The sequence below is a fragment of the Larimichthys crocea genome, chromosome XXIII (assembly GCF_000972845.2).
Source record: "Larimichthys crocea isolate SSNF chromosome XXIII, L_crocea_2.0, whole genome shotgun sequence".
Lineage (NCBI taxonomy): Eukaryota > Metazoa > Chordata > Actinopteri > Sciaenidae > Larimichthys > Larimichthys crocea.
Genome location: NC_040033.1, coordinates 556,176 through 569,888, shown reverse-complemented (window position 1 = coordinate 569,888; position 13,713 = coordinate 556,176). Strand labels below are relative to the sequence as shown.

The window sequence follows — 13,713 nt, the reverse complement described above, 5'->3', positions numbered from 1 at the left end:
TCGGTGCTTGGTCCTCTCCTCTTCATGCTATACTATACTACTCCAAAAAATTTCATAGGGGCGGCCAGATGGGGCCATTTAAATTCTTGGGGTGAAACACCAAAACTAAAAGCCATCATTTCAGGATTTGATTATACTGTTGTAGTATACAGGCTACTAGAGAAAATCAGAAATACTTCATCCTTAAAAAGACACAAACAGCTTAATTTAAAGGTGTACATTTATTATAATCAAAACTATTGCAAGCGAGTACAGAAACACTCAACAAGAGTTTCCCACCAGGGATCAACAGTCTCCTGTCCCCTATAGGTTCTAGGGAAGGGTTTCAGTTGTGGCTGCTTGGGCTGCTCTGCTCTGGACTGGGAGATATCTGTGATGAAACAAGAGGCAGCATCAGTTATTCTGACTGACTGACTGACTCTGATTATAGCTATAATAATAGCCTATAGGTATTTCTATTCAGACTAATCAAACTGAACTACCATCAAACATGAATCAAAAAGCTTTAAGTGATTATGTCATGATTTGTAATTGAATGGAAACACACTATAAACATACATTTCTCCAGATGACGTTTCTATCTGGCCGAGCCATCAAATTCATTATTAGGGCCACACAGTCATAAATTCACCTGTTGGTCCAGGAACAGGTGGAACACCTGCTTTTGGTGCTGGTCTGCTGTTTGCTGAGGCTCTTCCTCGTCACTGTGTAACCTCATGCTGCTCTGTCTGTTCCTCTCCTCCATCCTCCTCTTTCTCCTCCTCACTAAGCCTCTGCTGCTCCCACTGTGCTCACTTTCTTCTTAAAATAAGAAGAGATTCCTGTGGACTTTCTCTTCATTGTCTGCAAACTGACATAACATATACAAGCAGCAGCTAACGTTAGCTACGTAACCCAGTTCCAAATGTCAAAAAATAAGGTTTCTGTAACAGGCACCATGTGGCATTTTAAAAAGCACATGTCACGTCATACTCCCCCCTCTTCTTTTACTAAAGAAATGTATGACTTACTCACTCACTAGTCTTCTCTCGTCACTTCTTTTGAAATCGGGGACCGGTCACGCTGGCTGTGCATTTGGCCAGAATGATTTGGGATGAAACACAGAACTGACGATAGAATCCATGTGACTGGCCAGTGGGGTGGCCAGCAAATTTGTAGGTGGGGCCGTGGCCACCCCTGGCCACCCCCTGGTGGCGCCACTGAAAATAAACTTATTAAACTAGAACGTCAGAAATTGAAAAGATGAAGAAGCAGCTAAATAAATACCAAAGCATGATGATGATTTGCACACAGGACAATTCTATATTTTCATGAGTGAGGGGCATCGGATTCATTCAGGCAGCATGAGAGTCAAATCATCTTATGATGGACAGCTAGAGTTCAGTTTTGATGTGCGTTCATGGTTAATTCATGATTTTCTATGCATGAAGACGTTTTTCAAAATATACTCCAGAGTAAATAAATAAAGTTTTTCCATTCATTTGGGTGGAGGTAGTGCACACAGGTGCTGAGGGAGAGAGCTTAAATATTTGTGGCTGCTCTTTAGAATATGGTGCAATATTGTAAGTGATCTAAAAGTACTCAGATTAGATTCTGATTCTGTAATCCAATGGATTACGCTACTAATTCAAAACATCACTATGTAATTTGTGTTAGTAACCAACTCAACAACCCTTACTTTCTTATTTTATTTTACTGTATAATGACGCTGATGGTTGATTGGCAACAACATAACATAACTGTTTGCATTAGATTGGCAAAGACTGGCTCAGAATTTGCATTTACCTTTTTTAAATCAGAGCAGTTGCTTCACCCAAAAGTTGTGCAGGCGTAACACAAAAACTACAGTGATTTGCTCTCTGATATTTATGATTTATGATATTTTGAAGTTAACCGGCAATGCAGCAAAAACTAAACATGCTCATATGCAGGTTATGGTCACGCTATCTTGGATAAATACAGGCACGAGTTGGTCTCGTCCAATGACCTTAATTTATCTAATCTGGCACACTCACAGTCACACACTCACAGACACACACTCACATACCAAGCATAGCAGACTGACTCACTGAACAAGTCTTACACCTGTTCCTGGTCAGTCATAGGCATGACACTCCCGCATATGAACTTGAGGGCATTTACATGGAGGATGGCATTGACAAAGTGTCCTGTGTTTGCGGTGGTCCTTTCGACCTTTCTGACGACTTTTAACCGAGGAGGTAAGTGAGGCGTTCACAGCCCGTCTGCTCTCATAAGAAATCTAAATTTAAATCACAGCCGTGTTTAAACTTGGTGTATGAGGCACTGTTTCCAGGGAAAGCTTCCAGACTTCCAGGAAAGATCATTAATCAAGACAGATCTATAATGAAATCTGTATGTATTTAAAAATCACACAAAAAAAGAATTTTCTCTCATTCAGAGTTTCAGATACTTGTCACCTCAATACAGTTCAGTTTTCATTCGTACTATACGTAATCCTCTGAAAAACAACGTTAAGGAAATAGAAGCTGTTGAGTTGAAACTCAACAATAAAAACACTAAAAACCAAAATGACATTCATCTGTACTGTGAAAACGAGTTAAAACAAAATTACTGATTAGCAGAGTCATGCCTTGAACTTCGGCCAAAGTGGCAAAGTCCAGTGTGACCGTGTTTACTATCACACCTCTATTTTATTCAGATAAAATAAAACATTTGTATTACCAAGAAGAAGTGAAACATTGAATCTGTTGCAGAGAGGAGATTAACAGCTTTGTGTTGTTAAGCTGGAATCTGCTTAAACTTGTTTGACTAGATTCCCAAACACAAACTTACACACACTTGAATGCACAATGAATTCTTTCGTTTCAGGTCTGTGAAGTGAATCCAATGCAGACGTGTCTTAAACCTGCATTCTCTCTAATGTCCAGCAGCGGCAACTCCATTGGTTGCAACAATAAGGACTGATTATATGGAGTACTTATTGGAAAATAACCCTACCTCTCCAATTGATTTATTACCACAGTATACAGCTTCCTTATGAGTTTATGGTGTCAATCAGTTGTTTCAAGTCTTCTTTCATACTGAATGATTACAGCATTTTGTAAATTATTGTCCCACAAGAGTAAAATAGATCCAAGGTCAACATCACCATCATAGGTTTACAATGGGCTGCTGCCAACTTTTGTGACTTTCTTCATGGATTTGGGTGAAACTGGAACATATTATATATCAGAGTGGATTGTGAGCTGTAGCTTCCCTGGTAAACACACCAACATCTTCTACCTAGCCCCGTGATTGACCACACCAGGGTCACTGCTTATCTGGAGGGGCTGGACCCAGGGGCGCCACCAGGAATTTTGGGCCCCATGACAAAAAAAAATCTAATTGGGCACCCTCTGCGCAGCTGTTGTCACCACATCTATTTTTTGGGGCCCCTGTCAGTCGTGGGCCCTTGGAATTGTCCTAACTTTTCCACCCTATACGGCGCCCCTGGCTGGACCCAAACCCAGATCCAGTCTGCCTGGCCTACAGGTTGCCCGACCCTGGACAAAACAAAACCCGCTCTACCAATTGGTGTGTGTGGAGGGGCACTGGGTATCTGTAAAATCACTATGTAATAATCCATTGCTATTTTGTTATGCAGATGACACAACGTTATACATAGCAGAAACCAGGGACTCCTTGGTCCTTGGGTCAAATCATCACCCTCTTGGATCAGTTCTGTTGTTCAATCATGTCTTCAGTGACTCGTGATTTGGGTTTATATGGTCATAAAAGTTGATAATCAGACGTCTAAAGAGGCTCACTTTTCCCTGAGATGAACCTTAATCTGTCGTGTTCCCTCACCTGATGTTTTACAGATGCTAAAGTCTGCCATATCATGGAAAGCTGCATCTTACCGTGCAGTTTTAAGCCTGGTGATGATGCGGTAATCCACTGGATTGAGGATCCAAGTAAAACTCCTGTCCATTCCTACTACCACAACCAAGATCAACTCGCACATCAGGGCCCCCGCTACATAGGCAGAACATCACTGTTCAAGGATCAGATCTCCAGAGGGAACGCATCACTCCTGCTGAAAAGGACAGAGGTTCAGGACAAGGGGACATACAAGTGTTACACCAGCACTATCACTGGCAACAGGGAGTCATTTATCAACATAGATGTGGAAGGTATGAAATTCAATTCACTTCATTACAATGATCTCTCTCTCTCTCTCTTAGCCAGTTAGTATTACTTACTAGTCCAACAGTCCAACTTTTATTTCATGACGATCTCGCCAGCAGCGTCCTCTTGGGCCTTTTTGCCTCCATAGAGGCTGGTGAGCCTGATTACATTGCCCGCTTGTCTAGCTCCAGTTCTGGCACGACACTGGCTCCACTCCACATCAGCTTTCGCCCTGCACCCAATGCCTGAAAACAAAAACACCTGTGGTATAACCGCCAACACCCCGCAACAAATTATAGTGCTCCGAGCTCACAGTCAGGGCAGCTCACAAAGTGAGCTAACAGCAGCTACAGCAATTTCTGTTACTGTTCATCAGGACACTCTGTAAATCACAGAGAGCTGATCCACAGCAGCTGGATGAGGATCAGGGGGGAAAACCTCCATAAAACTTCTCCACCACCAAAAACAGAGAAATAGTTACAGCAGCACGACAAAGCAGCAACATGATTAGCGTCGGAGTATTTTATGCTTACACAATGTTGCTTTGAGAGTGCTCTGACCAACTTAGTCTCGAGTGAACACATGCTGAAGTGCATATTTTATTCCAGTTCAGTGCACTGCAAGCTGCAGGTGAACTCACAGAGTGCTTTGGCTGATAATAGTTCCCTCCTGGGAAGAGAAGCCTGATATTTATTCAAGGCTGTGAGAACAAGGTCATCTCGTAGATACCAGTAAAACTTTGTTGATTGCACAGAACAGAAAACAACCAAAGGGTTTTTATGGATAAGCACGAGCAGTGCTAGCTGCCACCTACAGACAGTCCAGTAGTTTCTTGAATTACTTTGTATAGAACATTCATGCACCTAATAAAACTTAATAATGCTTCTCCGAGAGCAAAGTCTGCAGGTTAAAGTCTGAATGACTGCACCTTCATTCAGTTATAAATGAATGCTTTCTAATCTGTAACTATAGTTACAATGTTTCAGTAATTAACATTATTAAGATCAAAAAATTCATCTTCAAGGTTTCAGAGTCTTCCACATCACCACTTCAAAAACATCTTCCAGTAAAGTGAATATTCTTTTCTTTGTTTTTGCAGCTCCTGTCCGTGAAGTCAACATTCAGAAGAAAGAAAACATCATCACCTGCAGCTCAGAGGGGATCTACCCTAAACCTAAGCTGACCTGGTCCACCAATCCTCCGTCTAACGTGACCAACAAGGAAGAACTCGAGACCGTGCAGCAGATCTACAACATCAAAAGTTCTCTGGTTTCAGACAGCGTCGCTCTGGACTACACCTGCACCATCAGCAACGGCAGAAGAGCGAGGACAGCCAGTTGGTATAAACCAAGTAAGTGTTTATGAGACGACCTGCAGTCACCGTGACGGTGGATCACGCTTTTGTAAAAAAATAACAGAAAATAACTTCTGTTTTTTTATTATATAGAAAACTGTAAAATTATCTCTGCTAATAATGAAATATTAAGCTGTATACATACAAATTATACAGACAATAACAATAATAATCATCTGTAATTAAGTGTATGGCTTATTTTATAACAATTTAATGTAATTTTAAAGGTGAATCTTATTGGGTTTTACATGAATGTTTACATTTACATTCAAACTCTGTAAGCTAATTTACAGAAAATAACTAAAGTCATTTTGTTTTGATTTTATTGTGTATAAATCTCTGTAGAAATATAGACATATGTGCATAAACAACCAAACTATTGTTTTAAGTATAATGCCATTAATGTTAAATGATTTCTATTTTTTACAGAAAAAAAAACATTTATAGTGTATTCTCTCTTCTTTTTTTAATTACATACAAATGTATGTAAGCAATACAAAGCTGCACTGTTCTCTTGAGGTTGAGGATGTTGTGCCTCTGGCAACACCCAGTGGGTAAAAGCAATATGTGTTTTTGTGTTTTATCGTTTCAGCTTCTATCAATGTTTCAAACACTGAAACAACAATACCCTGCAAGGCCACTGACCCTCCGAGGACAAGGCTCGTCTGGACATTCAACCAAAGCCAGATCATCCTGAACCAGACTGGAGATAGCCCCTACACAGCCTCAGAGACGTGGGAGAAGCTGGTGAAGGCTGTGTTAGAGTCAGGCGACCTCACCCTACAATACCTATCTTCAGATCATGACGGGATGTACACCTGTGAACAAAGTAATGATGAGGAGACTCGTATTACAAACTCCATTCTGAGGATAGAGAACAGTTCAGGTAAGTCAAAAACTCTTTGTCTATTAAGAAGAATTGTTATTATGGGTTATCTGAGTCAATGCTTGGCCATGTTTACACACCCGCATTGTAGATGTGTACATTACTCCTTGATGCTGCAGGAAATATCTCACACAGAAGTTTGTTTTGTAGCAAGATTAATGAACTCAGTCTTTTATCATTTCAGGAAATTCAGGCCTAATTGTAGGCATTGTAGTTGGAGTGATTCTTCTTGTAATAATCCTGGTGGTACTTTTGAAATATATAATATCCAATTGTATTTCTAAAGAGGTAAATAATAATATTAATTATTTGACATTTAACATTTTGCATATCTTGCTTGAACTAATGATAATCTTCTTATTCTTAGACTTATTGACTCAGACCAAGACTCAAGACGATCCTGAAGTAAGTACACTGTATATTTCATAATCCAAATTACAGCAGCACTGCTGCATCATATGAGAAGACTGTTGTTGAGTTAGAGCCAAATCTACTGTGGTCAAATCTAGTTTACATTTTTCCACTCTTCAATCATTTTACAGAGCCTGCTGTAATCATTAAATTTTTAAATTATGGATTTATTAAATCGTTCTCTTTGTTGAAAGTTGAATCTCAGATGAAAACAAAGCAGCATGTTTTTGAGGTTTTCCTGGAGGAGGTGCCTGTGTCTCTGTTCAGCTGTCAATTTTCCAGAAAATCTGACCAAAAACAAATTGTTTATGTTTGCTGTGATATTAACTGTTTATTGTAGTGAGAATAGAAGGATTATTGGAAGTTTTAAACTGACTAAATTCTGTCTTCTCTAACATCATCCAACAACAGGAGGATCGGGACAAGGGAAGTGAAGAAGCAGCAAGACTTGAATATAAGACATGAATGTATATGTCAAACAGGACATGGTGCTGAGCTGAATCCAAATATACCTCTAACTTGGGACTGAACGACATTCGATGCTGTAACATGTCTCAGGAACTTACTGTTGTTTCTTCTACACTGGAAACCAGAGAGAGCGAAAGCCTTCAGTTCAAAGCCTGGCGGCAAACGTCTTTATCAGGACCGACTAATGAAGGACAAAGCACACTTTGCACTAAAACCCTGAGCCCTTCAGTGTTTCTGCAACAGTATGCTTTTTTGTTTTGTTTTTGCATGGGATTGAGATTTTGACCTGCTGTTCTCTTCTACTTCCACACTCAGACAAAATAACAGAAGTGATTAAAATAAGAACAGCAGACAGATAAAGTGACTCAGCGAGCCAGAGATTCAGTTATTGTGGTACGTCCCAAAAAAAAAGCACAGAGAAGTGGAAAACACAAAGCTTCAGTTGTCACATGTCTCTAACCTGTCGGTTAATCCTAATGAATTCGTGGTTTTGGCTGTTGTTGTTGTTGTTGTTACACCTTTAAAGTATCCAGACAGCTCCATGTAACGATAATTGTTTTGAATGTAATCCAACTACATCCTGATACTGACGCTCTTTTGAAACATTGTTGCATTGACCTTGTCTGAACGAAAGTTTCCTGGCTGCAAGGTGAGAGCTTCAGAGCAGAACAAACACTACTGAAAGCTTCTGAAACACAAACAGTGAATTCACGAAAACACTGCTGATGAAAGAATGAGTTTTTATGTATTTGTACTTTTTCAAATCAAGATTTTCTTTGTGGTTTTTTATTTTATTTTGGTAAAACGTTATCACATTAAAAAAAATATTTATTGAATTTTGTTGTGTGTTTGTTCAAAAGGTCGAGCAGACGTTCCTCAAACAGCACAAACTCGTCTATCTAGCTACCAGCTGGCTCGGAGCTACAGTATGTGGTCTTGGTAGCAGTGTGGTATATTTTTGAGTCTGCTTTATTTGAACTTATAGGAATTCGCAGAGTAAACAGATGTCTTAAGTAAAATTGGAGAAAGCTTTTAGCACCATAGAATTGAGCGATTGGCTGTCATCTTAATATCAACTATTTTCTGTATGCCTCCCCATTTAAGGTATACATGGTAAGATTGCTGTAAGCCCTGGAGATGACAAGATCCAGGCTTGCACCACTGGTCATCTATATATATATAAAATAATAGTACTTGTTAGTATGTAACTTTGCATCTATGTGCAGACACCTCACTCACTTTCATCACTACTAAAGTACTTTCATTTCTCTCCTAGTTTGATATTACAGAAATCTTTCCAGACGCAGACCGGTTTATCTCACACCCTGTTATCAGCATCAGCCTTTACAGTAAGAGGTGTTGGTTTCCAGTAAAGGTTTCATTTTCACTGGTTGACATGTGAGCTCCCTCTCAGTCTAATCTTGTCATTAGGGAGCGTCTTCTGGACCCACCCATCCCCCCGATAAGGTCTGAAGTCCACCAACCACAGTGTCACAAAAACTTGTGGGGGACACATCCATCCCATTATCTGTAACCAGGGTCATGGTGGACTGGAGCCAGTTCATCGCAGGGCATTGAAGACAAACAAACCATTCACACTCAAACCTGGTCACCAATGAACCGATTATTGGGACTGTGGGGGAAGTGAAGAACATGCAAAACTTCCACACAGAAAGGTTCCCAGCCGAGCTTCCAACCAGAAACCTTTCTGCTGTGGGTGACAGTGCTGGACCACTGTCGTGCTGATTGTGATTGGAGAATTACAGTCACAGTAGCTGCTGCTGTTTTCTGGGTAACCTGAAACAAAAGTGTGACAGGCCGCAGACGGAGGTGTTTCCAAAGAAATCAAATTCCACAAAAACTTTCCTTTTTGGTGACGGTCACATTTTTCACAGACGAAGGAGAAACTTACATTTTCACGACTGTGGCTTGCAGTTGATAGTTTTACCATGTGCTCCTACCATCTACTAACAGACTGATGTAATGAATGCAGCTGGTGCTCATCTGTAATCAGTTATACAAAGAAAACAACAATCCCCTCTAGTGTTAAAATCAAACATTACTAACACGTGGTTCCTACAGTCGGTCATCAGCCACAGAGAACACTGAAATATAACCCGACTTCAAGATATATGACGATGAACCATAACACAAGTTACACACACGTGTGTGGAGTAATGTAAATGTACTTAGTTCTCTCACGTCTAAACTAACTGAAGGTGATGAATGAAGACGTCAGGAGATGCTTCAGTTTGGATGAGTAGTAGTAGTAGTTTGTGAGTACATTTACTCAGAATGTCATTTACTTTTACACATTTTACTGCGCTACACTGGAATATTGGACTTTTTACTGCAGTACAATTACCCTGACAGTTGTTAGCCGATATTTCACATGCACTTGCTCGTCGCCACTAACAGGGAAAATTTACCTGGACAGTGGACTTCGACTTCACTAAAGCTGATTAGATTACAACATCAACCAACATCTGAAAAATGCAGTATTGTAGTCTTTGAGAATATCAGATGTCCATGAGTTATATTTTACATTTAGTTATGAAGCTGATGCTTTTATCCAAAGCTCAAAAGGGAAAACATCTCCACTTGTTGTGATTCCTCCGTCAGTCTCTCTGCTGGATGAAGCTCTCCTCTCACTCCACCTCCCAGTAACATGGCCCCGTCAGAGCTGATGCTTGCTGCTTCAACCTCTCTGGATCATCAGGACTCGCTGATCCTCTCTCAACACAAACACCTTTCTCACCACGACTCCCACCTGATGAGAGAAGCAGAAGACAACAGAAGTCATGAATCAGTGTTTCCAGAGACTCCCTTCATCAGCTGTCAGTCAGTGAGCAGCACATCAGTATAAAGACCAGCAGGACTTATATGTTCAGCACAAGTGGAGCGGCTGTGTAGCGTAGCCAGCTTCCTGTCAGCTCTCATGTTAACGGTTGGCTGAAGCTCACAGACCTGCATCAAGTCTGTTGACTCTGCACATTCACTCAAGGACCACAGTGAGAAATTAAAGTGCTGACAGTCCCTGAACGCATCCATCAGTGCAGAAACAGAGACATTCACTGCTCAACTTATTGATGATTTACTGCTGTTAGAGTTAAAAATGAACACAAACAACAACAGTCCGTCTTCACATCAACCAAAAACTCTCTCTCTGTCTTTCTGTCCAATCCTGAAGCCTGTCACCGTTCTCCTCTCACAGCTTCACTGAGGAAAGCAGCCGCTGAGAAGGCGAGGTTTACAGGAAATACTGGATTCTGTTGCTTTGTACGTACTGTGTTTAGTACAATCTGCTGAGACCAAACATGGACTGACTGCAACCCTCTACTGACCTCAGAGTCTGCAGACTGCAGTGTGGACTCTCCCAAGATCAGACAGAGGCCTCACTCCTGAAACATACAGGTTTGTTGATACTCAGGTCCAGCACGTCAGATGGGAGGGGTTGGACTTCAGAGCTGAGGCCAGAGAAGCACAGCTGATCTTTGACAAACTGCAATCTCCAATCTGAATGAAGAATAAATGATGTAAACTTTAGAAGGACAATGTTCCTGCTTAAAATCATTCGATGTTTAATAATCTGTTCAGAGCTGAAGAAGTTTAGAAAGTTAGAAGTTAAAATGGGAAACTCCAAACACCTGAACCCAACAGGATGCAGGTTCACAACTGTCAAATACAAAAGTCACAAGAGCTCTCATTAATATTAATGACAGAAATTAAGACTCAAGATCCCAAAGTTTACAAAGATGACAAATAGTCAGGATGAATTTTGGAGAAATGTGAACAAAAGACATCAAACAATATGTTCTTGAGGAAAAGTGGAAGTCCTAAAATCAAAGCATGTTCAGTCTAAACTATTCAGTCAGTATAAGCATTCATATGCTTCATCAAAATGTTGGAAAAAGAAATAGTGATATATTTGTTATGTCGACTGTGAAATAGAGTTATTATTTAATCTGTTTTTGTTTGTTTTTTTTTTTTTTAAACAAAGATAAGTTCTTTAATATATGCTCTGCCACAGTCAATGGACTAAACCATAGAAGAAGAAAATAGACTTTAGCATTCAGATACTCAGTGTGGATTCCAGTATAATATCGCCTGTTGTCTGACAGTTTAGTGTCAGCAACAACTTTCACATCATATTAATCTCACGCACAGAAGTAAAAAATGGTGTCTGACCCAGAGTCTCTGCAGAATGCAGTGTGGACTCTCCAGAAATCACATAGTACTTCACTCCTGAATCCTGCCGCTTGTTTCCTCTCAGGTTCAGCTTTGTCAGATGGGAGGGGTTGGACTTCAGAGCTGAGGCCAGAGAAGCACAGCTGATCTCTGACAAACTGCAGCTCCCTCAATCTGAATAAAGAATAAATGATGTGTAAAAATCCATTTAAATCCAATCAGATGTGTCAGGTTGAAATGTGCAGCTCAACAGTAATGTCCTAATCAATTAGCTTTCTCTAAATGAGTAGAGTGACTTTGTCATTGTGTTATGTGGATCATCATAATGTCAGCCTTCTACAGCCATCATCCAAACTCAGCACAACATTAGACACACCATTTCATGTCAACACAGAATAATAAACATGCTGCTGATCTCAGTCAAGTCTGTATGTGTGGTGTGCGCGTGCAAGTCTTTGTGACTGCAGATCCTAAATTCAATAACAGAAACAGTGAAAATATGAACTAAGGAAAAGTTACATCAGATCTACAATAGTACCGAGAGTCAGTGAACTGACCTCAGAGTCTTCAGTCTGCAGTGGTGGATTCTCCAGAAAATCCACACAGCAGCTTCACTCCTGAATCTTGCAGGTTTGTTGTCACTCAGGTCCAGCTCTGTCAGATGGGAGGGGTTGGACTTCGAGGCTGAGGCCAGAGAAGCACAGCTGATCTCTGACAAACTGCAGCTCCTCAATCTGAATAAAGAATAAAATTATGTAAGTTTAGAAGACAATGTTCCTGCTTGAAATCATTCAATGTTTAAATAATCTGTTCAGAGCTGAAGAAGGTTTAGAAAGTAGAGTTTATAAAATGGAAACTCCAAACACATGAACCCAACCGGATGCCGGTTCAAAACTGTAAATGACAAAGAAAAAGAACTTGAACTCTGCCGCTCCACCGTGGCTCCATCTATACACAAAAATGTTGTGCAGCCAAAACACAAAGAAAAACCCACAGAAATTCATCCAAGATTCTACACAAGATCCCAAAGTTTACAAAAGCTGCTACACATATCAGGATGAATTTTGGAGAAATGTGAACAAAAGCATATAAAGCCAATATTCAGATGTAAAAAAAGTGGTGTCTGACGTCAGAGTCTTCAGTCCCACGTGTGGGACTCTCCAGAAAATACACAAGCAGCTTCACTCCTGAATCCTGCAGGTCGTTGACACTCAGGTCCGCTCTGTCCAGATGGGAGGGGTTGGACTTCAGAGCTGAGACCACAGAAGCAAGCTGATCTCTTGACAAACTGCAGCGCTAATCTGAATAAAGAATAAATGATGTGATAAAAATCCATTTATGATCCAATCACGATGTGTTCAGGTTTGAAATGTGCAGCTCAACATTACATGTCCTAATCCATGAGCTTTTCTCTAAAATGAGTAGAGTGACTTTGTCATTGTTTTATGTGGATCATCATAATGTCACCTTCTACAGACTCATCCAAACGTCACGCACAACATTCCGACACATTCATGTCGACACGGATTTAATAACCTTGCTGATCTCAGTCCAGTCTCTGATTAAGGGGATCACATGAATTGGATATTTTTAACTGAAAGCATTTATTATATATTAATTGGCCATCGAACTTATATGTCTGTCTTAATCGGTATTGTCATTAAAAAGGTCTACGTTTGTTCAAGTCTGTCTTGAAATAGCAGCTAACATGGGATTTAAGAGTCTGATTGAGATAAATCATTGTTTGTCTACCAAAGTAAAGACTGTTTGGATCAAATTTCCCCTTTGAGTTAATTCCTACACTGTAGATCAACAAGGAAAACTGTCAATTTCACAAACTTTCAAGGATCTCAAGGACCTATGGCTTACTTTTTTCCATCCCCAAACAGAGGATGCTTCATTGTGACGTTTTGGCATCTGTTGGTGCAGCTTATATAACAATGGTTCAACCATTCAAAAAGAACATTTCTGAAAAAGTTGAAATTTCTTCAGATTTGTGCTCAGGTGAATGCTGAATATGTACAAAAAAAAAACTAACAGTCAGTGAACTGACCTCAGAGTCTGCAGTCTACAGTTTGGACTCTCCAGGCCAGCAGACAGTGTCTCCACTCCTGATCCGTCAGTTTGTTGTAACTGGGTTATTTTTTGGGGTACAAACCTTCCATACACGACACAACTCCCACAAAACAAAACCCCTGTCAGGTCCAAGCTCTGTTCCAGATTGGGAAAGTACTCCTTAAAAAATTGTGTTTGAACC

At 40.3% G+C, this 13,713-nt stretch overlaps 1 protein-coding gene and 1 long non-coding RNA gene across 2 annotated transcripts in view; both read right to left on the bottom strand.

Annotated features, from left to right (window-relative positions):
• Positions 1 to 237: 237 nt before the first annotated feature.
• Positions 238 to 1,294, bottom strand: LOC113744495 (uncharacterized). The gene is made up of 3 exons (XR_003461592.1): positions 1,011 to 1,294; positions 632 to 850; positions 238 to 370 (listed from the first exon to the last, which is right to left on the bottom strand). It is a non-coding gene; the product is annotated as an uncharacterized LOC113744495 (long non-coding RNA).
• An 8,728-nt stretch (positions 1,295 to 10,022) lies between these two features.
• The window catches only part of LOC109137029 (ribonuclease inhibitor-like), a gene marked incomplete at its 5' end in the record, with an annotated part of 22,850 nt that continues 19,159 nt past the window's right edge, over positions 10,023 to 13,713 (bottom strand). The window contains 2 exons of the mRNA XM_027274400.1: positions 10,023 to 10,038; positions 11,457 to 11,630. Of these exons, the coding sequence (XP_027130201.1) occupies positions 10,023 to 10,038; positions 11,457 to 11,630 (190 nt within the window). The remainder of the gene's footprint in view (positions 10,039 to 11,456; positions 11,631 to 13,713) is intronic.